At 38.4% G+C, this 16,416-nt stretch overlaps 1 protein-coding gene across 9 annotated transcripts in view; it reads left to right on the top strand.

Annotated features, from left to right (window-relative positions):
- GRIK1 (glutamate ionotropic receptor kainate type subunit 1) overlaps window positions 1-16,416 on the top strand; it is a 336,286-nt gene that overhangs the window by 218,657 nt on the left and 101,213 nt on the right. For all 9 annotated transcript variants that reach the window (XM_039857657.1, XM_039857663.1, XM_039857662.1 and 6 more), the window contains one exon: window positions 1,112-1,293. In XM_039857657.1, the coding sequence (XP_039713591.1) occupies window positions 1,112-1,293 (182 nt within the window). The remainder of the gene's footprint in view (window positions 1-1,111; window positions 1,294-16,416) is intronic.

Here is a 16,416-nt window from a genome sequence, read left to right as displayed (position 1 = left end):
ATGTGAGCCATAAAAAAAAGTGGCTTCTGGGGGAAAATAACTAAATAAATAAAAAAAGAAAATGAAAGAAATGCATGAAGTCCAGAAGTAGCTGGTATCCATGCTGGATCTTGCATAATACATACCACCATTTCCATCTGAATACTGATAAAGCTTAATATTTTCTATTGATTACTTAAAGCTGACAAATCCTGAAGGCAGAGAACTGTGTAATAAAAAAAAAAAGTCAATTCTCCAAAGTAATGGGAGTTGTTGACTGAGAGGCAACATCATGCGGTATAGCAAGCACCAGTTAACACTAGGGGAAATGAAATGGTGGTTTTATATAGCTGTCTCTCTTGCCCTAGTAAAGCACTTCTGCTAAAAAATGGTGCAGCTCAGTAGATTCATACTTGTGGCAAATCAAACATTCTCCGTCAAGTTGGTACAGATTTTCCTACAATGATCATTGGTGGATTTTTAAAGAATTTGTTTCTGCTTTTATTGTGATCTCTAAAAATTCTACATCTTTTTTTTTTTTAATCAAGAAAGGATTTCCCAATTCAGCATGTAATCATATTAGAAAGAGAATATAATGAGCCATTTATAAGTAGTTTATATGGCAGGAACTCGAAGATTATATGGAACAACACAACTAATTAACTAGTAAAGAGTATTTTATATATAAATACTTGATGAAAGACTTACAGGGTTTATAGCCCAAAGGAATTCTAGTCTTCTGCTGGCTTTTTAAGTGAATAAGAGTATCTATTGCATTATGCACCTTTAGAAGCATCAGCAACTATTTATTTTAAAAGTTTTACAGTTATAGACTTAATTTGTTAAAAGTTTGAGATGTTGGCTGCAAGCTGGAGAAGACAATAGCATTCCAAATAAATTCAAAATACACTTGGGAAAATTGTGCTTCCCAGCCGCACATTACCCACAAAAGGAAAATACAGCATAATCTGCCACAGATAGAGGAATGACAAATGAGAAGTCAATGGTGTAACCTTTAGGTAGGCGGCCTCTTGATACATCTTGGGAATGATATGAGTGTGATTATAAATGGCAATAAACAAGTATTCTCTTGACAGAGCAGTCTGTCGCATGATTGGATGTCATTTTCTAGGTCTAATTCGCCTGCAAGAGCTCATCAAAGCTCCCTCCAGATATAACATTAAAATCAAAATTCGCCAGCTGCCCTCTGGGAACAAAGATGCCAAGCCTTTACTCAAGGAAATGAAAAAGGGCAAGGAGTTCTATGTGATATTTGATTGTTCACATGAAACGGCCGCCGAAATCCTTAAGCAGGTAAGAGGGGTTGGGAGGAGGTGGAGTGTGGGGAGAAATGTTCGTTTCTGTATCTCAAAAATGCCGTCTGGTTTCACTTAGTGTGGCATGATTAAATTGCAGCAGTCCAGTTTAGGCTAAAGACTGCTGTGCTCAGAACGCCTTTAAAGAGTCAAAGGGTTCAGGGAATTTGGGTGGCCGTGTTAAAGCCACCTGTCAACACATAGTTGTAGACGCACGGACCTGTGTACACATTGGGAGGTGTGGAGAGCCCTCTGGCAGAGAGGCAGAGAGGATATTGTTTCATATATATAGATTAAGCATCTATATATATGAAAAGACTGAGCCAGATTTCATCTGCACGATGCCTAGCTTGTCCTAAATACATCTACCTCATAGTAAGACCTCTTTTGTCAAATATGCCAGATTCCAAGCAGAGTGAAGAGGGACATAGGGAAAGTCGCAGAAAATATGCTTTTCTTTTCTAATGTGATATAGACAATGAGCTGTCACACGTTAATCTCCCAGGATAATGTGGGTGGAAATGCTTGATAAATTGTGAAATCTTATATAAATAAAAGAAGTTAGTAATGTTGAGGAAAATAACAACAGGGTAATAATTTCTGAGCACTTCAGGATATAGCATTGGTCTTATGCTTAAGAAATAAAAGTCAAAATTCAGAAAAAGATAAAGCATAGACTAGTGGTTATTAACCCAGAGTGATTTTACCCCCTCAGGGACTTTTTGCAATGTCTAGAGACGTTTTTGATTGTCATATTGGGGACAATGGCACTCTATTGGCAACTAGTAGTTAGAGGCCAGGGATGATACTAAACATCTAATAATGCATAGGACATCCCCACGACAAAGAACTATGTAGCCTAAAATATCAATAGCACTGGGGTTGAGAAATTCTGGCATAGCCAAAGACAATGGGAAAGGCTATCTAGATGTTTAAAACAGGAGCATTAATTAAAAATCAGGGGACTGAATTCGAGAGAAATAAGAAAAAATAGCCAGGTTCTACTTTTATGGCCTAATAGGTATCTCTTCATATTTAATTTAAGTGGTTACTGCGGCATAAGGCAATGTCTTTATCTAAAATGACACAAGCTGTTATTGCACTCCCTAGTTTAAATGGTCTGGGATTGCTATGTGATTGACTGGTAATGGGTCATTTTCATAAGAAGAACAACCCCTCCACACAAATGCAGAACTTTGAATTTCTGAATCATTTGCAGGAGCTTTTTTAGAGCAGTCATTTGCCTTGTCTCTCCAGTGCTGTGTCTTATACTTGAAGATCATCTCTCTTGAGTTCAAAGTTTTTAATTGCCCTGACAGTAGAGAATCAGGCAAGCCAACTAGATGTCTCTATTAGCTCCTGAATGATTACACCAAAAAAAAAAAAAGATCTATTTAAAGCTGTCATTGAAAATAATCCCAGACATCATCAAGGCTAATCCTCTCACTGTGGATGAGGTAAAATAACTTTTCCAGAGTCACACAGCTGGAAACTGGGTCTTGGCCTCCTTTATCCCACCAGGTGCTTTTTTCACTATGAACGGTTTCTCTTCCAGTTAGGCAGAAAATATCCGTTACTTCTAGACTGTAGTTGCTTCAGTAAATCTTTAGATATTATCATTATCTCTCAGTAAAGAGAGCAAGTATGTTGCAGTGATGTCAACAGCTAAAGAACTTTAAAAGTAAATAAATACAATCAGTGGCCCTTTAACTTAAGGCTTCTTTTAAGAATTTTAATAGTTCATTAATGTGTGGACCAGAACTGGGAAAAACACCCAGATTTTCTGGGCAGCACTCAAAATGCAAAGAAACATCCCTTCACAGAGCCTGTTATAACAGAGGCTGAGGACTTCCATCTCATTTAAGAGAAGGATTTGCTGATGAGGCTTCTCTTGGTTAGATACCCATTTGGCTCACATAACTGGCCATCTCTCCCATACACGGGGCAGCCTTGAAACAGGCAAGAGAAGGACCTGGTGGCCATGGGCAAGGGCTGCTAGAGTTTTCCCTCTATTCCTATAAATGTGGATATATTGTGCCTTTGATTTAACTGGCTCTTTCCTGGTAGCATAGACATTAGATCATTCAAAGAGCATTAAAAAAATAAAGCCAAATCCATCTGAGAGTAGCTCTACCAGGAAACACTGCAGGGTAAGGGGCGGTGGGATTAGCTAAACTTTGCACTAGCCATTGTTGTCACAGACCCTTTTCCTGCATCCTCCGTTTTAACATGGTTTATCTTGTGTTTACTTTTCTTAATTATGTTGGTGGTAAGACTGACTGTGAGGCTTGGGAGGGAAGAGAGACTGTTCACCCACTTTTTGTTCTAATGATCTGCACGTGTTGAAGAGGGGAAGAAAACCCTTTAAAAGGTTTCAACACAAAAGTCCTACCTTACTGCACGTGAGAGTACAATCACTCTTTTTGAAATCACAGCAGAAGACTCAGGTTGGCTTAACGGGGCTTTATTTGGTCCTCTAAGAGGGTATTATGATTGAAAAGTGATATTAAAGACCCCGGAACTTTCTATTGTAGTCAAAATGGGGTCCAAGTACTCTTTGCGATCCAGTTTAACTTGTTCCATTAGCCCTGGTCAATAACCGTAGAAGCTATGGCAGAGACCCTCCCTGCAGCTGTCTGCTGAGTGCTTCTCTAGGAAGCTGAGTCAGGAGTTGCCAGCCATCACTCAGCCAAGTTCTCTTTACCCGAGAAAGGAAAAGAAAAGAGAAAAGGAGAAGGAGACTCATCTCCTTTACTAAGGGTCCTACCCGGTGCCAATGACATGACACTGCACGGCATCCTATGTGTCATCTCACGCAATCTCAAATTTACCTGGGATAAATTTAATATTCCCACTTCGATGCTGAGGAAACTGAAGCTCAGGAGGGTTACGTGCCTCACACGTCACTCTCTGAATAGCCAGGCTGCCGTATGGTCCCCAGACCACCTCTCAGAGCCTGCGAGTCCACTTAACTGGGAAAGGCTCCCGTTCAGAATGGATAACCACTTCATTTCAAAGTAGACTTCCAGAAATTTCTGGGAAAAACACCACCACTTGCTGCCGGTCTCCTTTAGATGAAATTAGTGTTAATAGCTTTTATTTCTTTGATGACAAAAATCACTGCTGAGATCATCTTCTCTGCCAGGTTAACTTGGCTTTCTTTTCATGCACATTTTTTCATTAATTCCTTGCATTTCCCTGAACTTTCATCATATCTTACCACTTTTTAATGATTCTTAAGAAAAAAAGAAATCAAATGCGCTTTAAGGAAGGAAGATATTTGACATTTATCTAAAAGTAAAAATTGGGGAAAAGTCTATAGTTATTCTTGGGCATGCTAATCACTCCAGCAAAGTAATTATTTCTTTTCATATTGAACAAGTGCTATATGATGAGAATCTGAAACGTTATTTCCCCCAAATTCGTTAGAAATTCAAATGTCAAGACTTGATTAAGCTACAGAGTTCCAGGTCCTACACATGAACGAACTGCCTTTGTGAATTCCCACAGTCTGAGAATGGCCCCAACAACCAGCAGCATGCACGTGGGACCCATTAAGTCAGGTGGAGTTCTCAGTCTCTCCCTGTCCAGCCACCACCACCTAGCAGGCATCCTGCTGCTTGGCGAGAATGCTGCCCTCTTTCTAACCTCCTTCAGTGGAAACTCCAGCTCCCCTGCTCCTTCTCACTCCCACTTCTCCTGAGTCCCACTATGCTCCTGCCTGTTCTTCATTGCCCAGCACACTTGCGCTCTCTCTCACTCATCCTGAGTGTGATTCTACCAGGGGAATGGCTGCTGAGGGATGCATTTAAAGATGAGGCACAGGGTAGGAAAAATTCTACATAGGAAATGACTGACACCATGCTGTGTAATAAGCAACCATTTCCTTTAATCGACACAATCACATCGATATGATTCGTATTATCCTTCTTTTGCAAATGAAAATTGAAACTCAGAGATAGTAATCATTTCATCTGCCATGTGCTGAGCATGCTTTTAATTCAAAAATCTGTGCCCTGCATGATCTGACCCAGCCTCTCTCTCCAGCCTCCTTGCCAGCCTCCGGCCTCCTTCACTCTATTTCAGAGGCTCTCCACCTGTCAGGTAGTATAACATTCTTTTCCCGCTTCGCTGTCTCTGTACTTGCAGTTGCCAGTGACTCTCAAAGTCAGCCTGACCTCAGCCTTCACAAATATCTTCTAAGAGACAAAGTAGCATGAGTTCCTTTCTCATTTTCTATGACCTTGCACTCTACTTAGTGGTTCTATAAGCCCAATAAAAATCTATAATTAATTTGGGATGTTGACTCCTTTGTTATCCATATCCCCTACTATACTGCAGGCTCCGAGAAGACAGAGCCTTATTTGTCTTGTTCTCCCTAATCCCCAGCACCTCCTATATTATTAGACACATAGTGCATGCTCAGTTCAGCTCTGTAGAATAATTAAATGGGTGAACGAATGGTCCAAGAACTGTGCTACAAGTCCTCAGTAAGTCATCTCCAAAATCACCTTCCTTCCACCTTACTCGGTATGCTGTTCTCTCAACTCTACCAAGCACATTTGAGCAAGTTGCTCCTCTTGTGCCTCAGTTTCCTCAAAATGAAGCGTTTATTCAACCCCTAAAGTTTTGTATTATTAAGAAGTGTAATATATTTGAGCCTACGATTCCGCTTCCTGAAAATAAATTTGCCTCTTGGAGGACTCCATAGTCACTTTCGAATCCTATAATAAGACTGAGGAAGCAGGTCACTATTTCAAGCACAGTAGATAGAATCCTCATGGTTTTCTGATGGGGAGGGAGGGATACTGTAGTGCTCCATCCAGCAGGAACACTGCATCAGGGCTGGGACAATACCCTGAGCGGGAGAGTGGAATCACCAACCCCTGCCCCTCCCCCAAACACAATATTTGTGGCAATGAATATTAAGCCATAATTGAACCATTAGTCTCCATAAAACATTTTAGTACCAAATATTTTGTAGAATTATATTGCATTTTCTCCTGTCAACATTCGTGTGCTCTTTATTTTATTTCTTTTCTTTCAATTAACATAAAAACAAGGCCAGGGAGAAAATGTATTTTTTAATGCCTGGCTTCCCTCTGCTGGGAAGTGCAATGGCGATGTTGATTAATCAAATAATTTTGTGCATTGATTCTTTCTTCGTATAAGTTGTGCCTAATGGCTGTGACTAGAGCAAGCAGAGGCAGTTAGATGGGTTTCATGTCCTGTTATCACAGGATAGAAGAACCATCGGTCTTCATCTCCCAGGACAGAAAACATCAAGCCTAGCAGTAGGGCTGCGATATGCTAAGAGGCTGCAAACCTGTGTTTGGAACCTGCACCCACTAAGTTGGATTTTCAAGTTCATCATTTCCAATCATAAACACATAGAATAGGCCGAAGATCCTAGGAGCCACCTTTTAATGAACACTTACATATTCTTGGCACTGTGCTGAGCAGGTGAAATGCATCACACATTTAACTTTCACAAGAAAATGCTGTATACAAGAAACAGAGAGAGCTCAGAGAGATTTTGTAATTTCCCCAAGGTCACAGAGCCAGCAAGTGGTCAAAACTTATGTCAGGATTTAAGAGAGAAAAAAAAGTATCCTATCCTGCTACCTTTACGTAAACTAAGATGTCAACTGAATCTCGCTGTAGTGGAACCTGGAACACATTTTAGTTAACTTTCGCACTTCTTGAATGTGGATATTTCATTTTATTTTCAAATGCCCAATAATTTCTAGTTTAATAAGTCCTCAAGAAATGTTGATTATTTAGAAAAGTCTCACGGTCGAGTAGAGAGGGTGGTAGAGACACAATAGAGAAATTCATTCTTTCATTAAACACATATTTGTTGAGCAATGATTGAAGGTGATAAACAAGTGAAAACACACAAAAAAATTAAATCTCTGCTTCCTTAAGGCAAAAAGAGACCTTAAAAATGAATGTGTTAAGAGTATAGCTCTCCAGTGCCTACAAATTAGTTGGCGACTGTAAAGCTAATTTCTAAAGCAGTAAGAGAACATGGCTAGAGTCTTAGAAAGTTGGGAGATCCAGTTGCAAATTTTGCTTTATCCAATAAAATAATTACCACTTATTTGATTCTGACTAGGTGCCAACATATGCTATGCAATTAACTAAAATTATATATTTTTATCCTCTCAAAATATCCCTTTTTACAGATGAGAAAAATGAGGTTCCATGTCATACACTTCATGACAAAGTTAAAATTTCAAACTGAATTCTGATGTGCCTATGACCTGAGTTTCTTAGACCCTCTAAATATGCTACTTTGAGCAAGTCTGTTGATTGCTCTTTAACCTCACCTGTAAAATAGGATTGTTGGATTCTGATCTTGCTAAAGGTCCCTTCAGCTCTGAGCTTCCATGCATGCAAGCAACCAAAGATTCCCTTACTAATCTAGACATAAAGAATTTACACAGTGCCTTATACTCAGTAGGTTCTCAAATAAATAGGGAAATAATTAAGCAGTTCTTTCTTTTTTAAAATTTCTAGAATCCTTTGGTAGACTTTGAAACAGTTAACTAATGATAAGCTCATTCATTTTGGATAAATCCTGAGAATGTAATAATGATGAATCTCTATTTATACTAACTGGATGATAATTTGTAGTATATTATATAATTATTTTGGCAGCACATTCTCATCCTAATTAGATTCCTCTCAGGCTGATATTAAAATTGATTTACATTTCCTGAGAACATAGTTTGGTTGTAAGGAGTGGTTCATAGATATGAGTATGTTATTAAATATACACAAGAATTTATTGGCCTCTATGGATAGCCAATAATTAACTGAAGGAGTTTACAACTTGTCCATATTTTTAGTGTACAGAATGTGCCTGTTCGAGGATTCTCAAAAACCTCCAAAAAGTAGGTTTGCAAAAGAATTTAGATTTATTTTAATCTGAATTGGTAATAGAAATCAAAATTACATATATGCCTCAGAACTGCTCTAATGCTTAATTCCAGCTATATCAAAATTTGGCTGTAATAGGCAATAAGAGAAATTATTCTTGCAATAAAAGTGGAGGAAATTTAGAAGAACTCAATTTAAAGAATTTGAGGATGTGTATATCAAAGCATGTCTTAAGCTTACAGCAGGATCAGTGAACCTCAGCTTTATTGAACATTTTGGGGATGTTCATGCCCCTTAGTGTGTCTTTTTCAGGGGAAAAGATTTATAACTTCTATCAGATTCTCTAAAGAAGCCTGAAGACTAAAGTAGGTTAAAAACCACTTTGCTATAGTAACCATATCTGCTTCTTCAATCCTTCAAACATGCAAGATTTTACCAAAAGGATCCCTCTGCCCTCCTTTTCATACAACCATGAGCCAAATCATTTCCATCAGAAAGGTGATCCTGTAAGATGTAGATTTCACCATTTATTTGGCTAACACATATCAGATGTTTTCTATGTGCCAGGGTCAAGGGCGAACAAAATACTATGAAAAACTCCAATGTATTAAATGAGATGGTTTAGTAGAATACCTAGTGGTTTGTTATTTGCTAAACCTATAAAATTGGAATATCACAGTACATACCTCACGCTGATTTGCGAAAAGTTCAATGTGGCAATGTTTATAAGGCATTAAGCCCACCACTGGGGTGTGAAATTTTCCACATTAAAAATTATCATGATCATCATCATTAGTGGTGCTGTGTTTAGGCAGAACCAGGAGATACAGTGCTTCCCAATCCTATCACTGCCTCACCTCCTACTCTCTATCACAGCAGATTTCCCAAACCTCCTCTCAGCTTGACTTACCAAGTCTCCCGACCTTATGAAGAACTCATTCAATGTCATTAAACCTCCATGCTGAACTCAACACACTCCCTTCTCATCCTTCCTCCAGCCAACCACTTTCTCCTCCCATCCCCTGTTGGTGACTAGAAATACCATCCAATGACTCAAGCCAGAAACTGAAGAATCTACTTGTCTCTTTCTCATCTGTCCTATTTACGAGTTACCAAATGCTTTATCCCGCCTTCTGAATGTTTCAGATTCAGCCTCTTTTTCTCCACCTCTCTCATCGTCTCCGTCCTATGCCAGGACAATTGATCTCTCTGCCACCAGTCCCCTCCCTCTCCTCTTCCCCACTCAGCCTCCACATAGCTGTTCATTCTAAATGAAATATCTGACTTTATCCCTCTCATGTTTGAAATCCCTGAGTATCCTCCCCACCCCCTCATTGATTAAGTATAAAGGACACATTGTTGAATATGTCATGAAAAGTCCTCCACATCTTGTGCCCATTGGCATTATAACATTACTACACAAAAATATTATTATGTCTATTACATAATTTTAACAAAAAGTTACTATTTTTTTTTTTACAAACTGCCTTTTCTTGATGAAAGATGACTTTATTGAGATTAAATCCTTCCTGAGCATCACCAAAGGGATTTAAAGTTAGGATCTAATTAAATATAATGTCTAAAGAGATGCTGAGTAGAAGAACAATGAAAATTTGAATTTCTGGACATGGTTCCACTGTGTAGTGGTTAGCACGTCTGCTTTACACGCAGAAGGTCCTGGATTCATGCCCCAGTGGAGCCACCATCCATGGTCTATGGCCATGCCACCCTGAACAAGCCCAGTGTCTCGTCTCAGAAGCTAAGCAGAGTAGGCCCTGGTTAGTACTTGGATGGGAGACCACCTAGGAAGACCAGGTGCTGTAGGCATAAATAAAATGTTTTAATTAAAAAAAAAGTCTGGATTTCTGACAAAAGGAGGAAGAGTGAGGCTCCTCACAGTACCTGTGCCATCATCGAAGGCACAACCTTGCACACCTGGGTCCTGCTCTTTGGACAAGAGGCTCTTTCAAAAATAGTATGGGCAAGCTCTCTTGGCTTGGCAGATTCATGTCTTAAGATAAAGCTGCAGCTCCTGTGGTTCTAACTTTGCTCTCACCAAACACCATGTGCTTTTATTTGGGTTCTCAAGGTCCAGAAGGACTTTGTGAAAATTATTGACATTCCTGCCACGTATACCTCTTGTTGTGAATTAATAAATTAATATAGCACAAAGAGCCCAGGACTGAAATCAAATCTGGCTTCAAATACCATAACTATGCTCTATTTTTCAAATCTACAAATTAGAATAACGCTTTCTTCCCAATAGTATGTAAAGAGCCTATTATAGCAATGCACATGTTGTAGCGCTCAGAAAAAGGTAGCTATGATCATTATTGTTATGGCTTAAAAATATGACTTTGGTTACTATAAATCGGCGGTTCTCAGTCATGGCTGCATGTCAGTATCACCTGGAGAGCTTTTAACAGATATCAATATCTAGAACGTACCCCAGACCACATAAATCAGAATATTTAGGAATGGCACATTGGTGTGTTTTAAAAGTTCTTTGGAGGTTCCAATGCACTGAGAAACAAATAATTATTTGCTGAGCCTGATGGTTATCAGATAAGGTGGCATAATAAAGTCATCTAAAAAGCCAAAAAAGGCTGAGGAACAGGACCCAGCATCAAGATGACTTTCCTAAGCTATGGAAATCTCATGAGACCGGCGAGACCGCAATTTAATGGCTGCATGACTATCTCTCCCTCAAAAGGTTACCTTCAGGCAAATTTGAGTTAGAGTTTTTAGTACCACCATTATAAAAGAAGCAAAAAAAAAAAAAAAAAAAAAGATTACAATACATTTAACGTATTTTTTGTTAACCTTCGAGCTTCTAGATTTTCTCAGTACGTGCTGTTAAAACTTTATTTCACTATAGTCTTTCTTACATATCATCTTTCCACCAGTTTTCCCTGGATGTTGCAGAGAGTTTATTCTTTAGGTTCATGTAATCCTCCTAAAGCTCCACTCTCTCTGTCTGCCAGGTTGCCTATTTCGTTCTGCCAGGGGAAATCTGTTTTTTCACTCTACTCTCTTGTCAGCAGTCTGTACTCCTTAAGTAACATAATCTCTTCTGTTGTGCACCTGGGAGATGCAATCTGCCTCCTCTAGAAAGATTATCTTCTGAAGCTAAACTAAGCCCCATTGGTTTCTACTCCATTTATTAATACCTATTAGCATCAGCTTCCCTTCTCCTCCTGGCCACGCCTCTAAAGAGAGAAGGTTATATAGGAATTGAGACTAAAAGTCACTCCAAGTAATACAGCTATTGCATTTACCAACGCTTTGTGAATATCCTTTGCTTTTCTTTGATTTTACTTGGAGGCCGGAGGAAAGTGTCCTGGGTTTTATAAATGATATAGCATCATCCTTCAATGAAAGGGCAACCCCTAGACTCATTTTATGGGTAGCTCGTATCTGTATACATGCGTGGGGTTGGTATGTGTATGTGAACAGAGGGGACACAGGGAAATTTAGAAAGTTTCGACTTTAAAAAAGTCATTTTTTACTCTTGATACATGCACTCGATATTAATATAGCAAAGTTGTGCAGTCTCATGTGCCACAATCATGGGAAGATGACCAAATGAAATATACAGGATTCCTATTGCTACTGTAACGAATGATCACAAATGTGGTGTCTTAAAACAATACAAATTTATTCTCTTACAGTTCCGATCAGAAGCCTAAAATCACGGTGTTGACAGGATTGCGTTCCTTCTGACGGCTTCAGGGAGAAGCCAGTTCCTTGCCTTTTCCAGCTTCTACAGGCTGTTCTCATTCCTTGGCTATGGCCCCACGTCGCATGGCCTTTTCCCTGCCTCTGCTTTCATTTTTTACATCATTTTCTCTGCCTTTTGACTCTTCTGCTTCTATCTTATAAGAATCCTGATAATTACATTGGGCCCACCTGGAAAATCTAGAGTAATCTTCCCATATCAATATTCTTAACTTAATCATATCTGAAAAGTTTCTTTTTCCATGTAAAGTAACACATTAATAGATTCTGGAAGTTAGGATGTGGACATTTTTAGGAAGCCATTATTCAGCCTACTTCATAAGGAGACAGTTTTTTTTTAATATGTCAGGGTCTTCTGAGATCTAATGCTATTTTCTACACATTCCACACTTTCCTTTATAGATGTGAGTTTTAATCATTCAATATAGCCTAAGTCTTTTTTTTTTTTTTTTCACAAATAACAAAGACTGATCCAAAGGCCTACTTGTGCCTAGCTTATTCTACTGATGGATAACGTTAAATATTCATGGCCAAAGGAGTATCTTGCTCAGAGGAAGGTATAGATGTAGCCTAAAATACCACAGTCGTCATGTAGGACAGAGCTGCACCTGGGGCTGGAACCTTCTTAAAACTGCTGCTCCGAGGCTTGATATTTTCCAACTGGTTTCATATTTTTCCTATGCTGAACTAACTTATCAATATTGTGAGGTAGAACTATTATTTTAGCTACAATGCAATTTACACATTTAGAAGTTGTTCACTTGAAATTATTGACTAGAAACTATGTCTGATGGTTAGAACGTATCCTGATATTGAGGAAGCTATAAAAGGCGACATACCCTTCAAGTTAGTCGATATAAACTTCTAAGGTACTTATTTGTCAGTGGAAATAAGCAGTAACAAAAACCTTATAAATATTACAAGAATATCTCCAAATTGCTTAGCAGCAATTTAAGACTGCTCACACGATAGCAGCAGTATGGCAATTATTCGTGACGTATGGATTGCCCTTAGCAATGGATGCTGAGAGTCTGTGGAGGTATTTCTGTTGCCATCTCCACAGCACTGCATTGCCTTCTGGGAAATGATCAGGTTGTCAACCAGGATGTGTTGGAAGACTTTTACCTGGAGACTTTCCAGATCTCCTAGAGGCCAACTCTGTCACCAACTGTAGGCGTTAGATCCCCAAAACTGTCATGGTCATCTTCATTCAGCATTGAATGAGGACTCCCAAGACAAACTAAAATGTAGCCTTGAAGTGGCTAGGCTGTATGTGGTAATTTCATCTGTCTAAATCCAGGAGATAGTCTTTGCCAAAAGTAGTAGAGCTAGACCCAGGACAGTCGATACTACTGTGAACAAGGGCATTAGAGTTCTGTTACAAAGACCTCAGAAAATAGCTGGGCCAAGGTAGGGCCACCATTGTTAATAACCGTGTCCCAGTGTATATTGATAACAATGGGACCATAACAATTGTCCTTTCAAGAGCCAACTGGCATTGAGTTTTAATTCTGCCTTGTGATGATTAATTTCTCTACAAAAGATTACAGTAATTATTTCCTAGCCACTGAAACAACAGAATAGTCATGTGGCATTTCCATAAATAGCATAATACAGAGAAAGCCTTCAAATACATATCAGCAACCTTTCTCTTGCTGGTTTAAAGATTATGCTATCTAGACAGAATGAAATGTCATAAGTAGGCAGGACTTTTAGTCTTTGGATATTGGTCTTTGGATTTGTCAGGGTTCTCCAGAGAAATAGAACCAATAGGAATATTGGTTATTGATGTGTATATATATTTATATAGAGAGAAAGATTTATTATGAAGAATTGGCTTATGTGTCCACAGAAGCTGAGAAGGCCTACAATCTGCCATCTGAAAACCAGAGACCTGGGAAAGCTGGTGGCATAATTCCAATTCAGGTCTGAAGGCCTGAGAACCAAAAGAGCCAATGATGAAAATCTCAGTCCAAGGTCAGGAAAAAAACGATACCTCAGCACAGTCAGTCAGGCAGGAAACAAAAGGAATGAATTCTTCCTTCTGCCTTGTGTTCTGTCTAGGCCCTTGGTAGATTAAATGATGCCACCACATTGTCCAGGACCATTGGTTTCACTGAGTTCAAAAGCTTATCTCATCTTGAAACACCCTCACAGACACACCCAGAAATAATGTGTAACCTGGGCACCCTATGGCCAGTCAGCTGACACATAAAATTAACCCTCACAGTCTCTTTCGAGTTCTTACAATTGCTTCTTCAGGGACATAGAGTGATTAACAATGAATAGAATTTTGTTGGAGGCCTTCACAGTTACTCTAACCCAATCCAGCTACATCAGATCTGGATGGTTTATCTCTCTTTCTGGAATAAAATTATTCAGCTTCTCCCAACCATGATAATTTATTTATTTATTATATCTTTACTATATAAAGACTTGAAGCAGCCTCAAAAAATACATTTTGAAACAGAACGATAAATATTTGTTAAAAAGGGAGAGGAGTTGGTCTAAACGGGGAAATTGGGTTAGAAAAACATAAAATTGAATGACTTTAGCATATATAGAATATATATCATACATTCCTGTTTTGTTGCTAATAGAAGACCCAGAATTTTGACCCTCAATTCCCTAGCAATCAAAACAAAGTCATAAACAAGAGCACTTACATAACCCCCAGTATGTGGAAAACAGAAAATTCTATTTATTCAGAATTAAAACTGCTGTTTTGGGCTCTGATAACCATGCTAATTACCTGTCAAGGGGAGTGAGATCTCCAGAGAATAACATGCCAGTATCTTTCTCATCTCCTTGTCCAAGACAAGCACATGGCCCCACCAAAGTTCAAAGGGCCAGGAAATGAAATCCTATCATGTGTCCTTCAAGTTCGAAAAGTCGCAGTGGTACTAATGATGCCCACACTATGGGTCTTGCAAAATCAAGAACACTAGTAGGTACTCACAACCATCCCCATTAGAGATACCTAATATTTTTGAAAGGGCTGGGTTTTTTACTGTTTATCAATCTAAGTTAATAATATGCTGTCAAAGGATTATTTAATAAAATTCCATTAGGAATAATAACATTATCTTTAAAAAATTATATTAATGGAAGCTATTAAGGGGAACATGCCATCAGTACAAATAGTATTGATAGCCACATTATTACAGATTAGTGTGTGTGTGATGTGATGTATTTTTTTGCCATTAAAAATGACTTCAGTAGAGCCAGAACTAGTTCCTAGGAATACTGCCTAGGTCAGTAGCACCTTATCAGTCCAGTAGACGTGTACGGTATCAAAATCCAAAGAAGGTAATGTTTCTTAGGAAAAAGTTTTGCAAAGAGCTGTTAGAAAGCTTCCTATATAATGATTATACTTTTTGTTTGAAAAACTGACATTTATCTTGATGTGACATTTCCTTAATCCCTCAATAACTTTTAGTTGAAATACCAACATACAGAAAAAAAAAATCATTGTGTGAATGCAATACTTTCATTTATAAAGCGTACTACTGTTAGAAGGCAGAGCTTCAGTCCCACATAGTCTACAGACCATTACAAAGCCAATTGTTTAAAAAGCATCACCTTTGGTGCTGTTGGCTTTATTCTTATCTGGAACTTTCTCATACACCTGGATCCTAGAGAGTAATCAAAGATGACAGGCCAATGATCCATGACTATACTTGTTTCTTAATTTCCATGTCCGAGAAATTCAAAGGAGGAATCAGAAGGCACTGACCCAGGCATGAGGTAGGAAAGTCAGGAACGAGGACTTTTTTTTAACACCAAATAACAGTGTAACTGGAAGACCGAAGAGTTCTTTCTGCATGAAAAGTGACCTGTTAGCTGTTTACTCACTGCATCTCCACAATACTCTTCTAACATTAAAATGGAGGCATATCAAATGAATATTTGCATCCACTTATTACAACAAAATAATAATACAAATAATTAGTTGAACGGTTGCTTTCTAAAAAAAGGATTGCATGCTTAATTCACCTGTGAAGACATCTAGTCCCGGACTTTTGTTTTGCTGGGAGTTTTTTTGATTACTGCTTCAATTTCATTGCTAGTAATCGGCGTGTTTAGATTTTCTATTTCTTCCCAGTTCAAACTTAGAAGGTTGTATGCTTCGAGAAATTAATCCATTTCTTCTAGGTTATCCAACTTGTTGGCATATAATTGCTTGTTTTTTATTAATTTTTTTTTTTTTTTGTATTTCTGGGGTGTGGGTTGTGACTTCTCTCTCAGTTTTGATTTTATTTATTTGGGCTCTCTTTTTTTCTTGATGAGTTTGGCTAAAGGTATACTAATTTTATCTTTTTAAAGAACCAGCACTTCGTTTCATTGATCTTTTCTATTGTTTTTTTAAAATCTCTATTTCAAATATTTCCATGCCAATCTTTATTATTTCCTTCTGTTTACTTTGGGTTTTGTTTGTTCTTCTTTTTCTAGCTTCTTTAGGTGTAAAGTTAGATAGTTTGTCTGGAATTTTTATTGT

This window comes from Pteropus medius, unplaced genomic scaffold (assembly GCF_902729225.1).
Source record: "Pteropus medius unplaced genomic scaffold, Ma_sr-lr_union100, whole genome shotgun sequence".
Taxonomy (NCBI): Eukaryota; Metazoa; Chordata; class Mammalia; order Chiroptera; family Pteropodidae; genus Pteropus; species Pteropus medius.
Note: the sequence above shows the minus strand (reverse complement) of the source record. Positions and strands in the feature narration are given on the sequence as shown.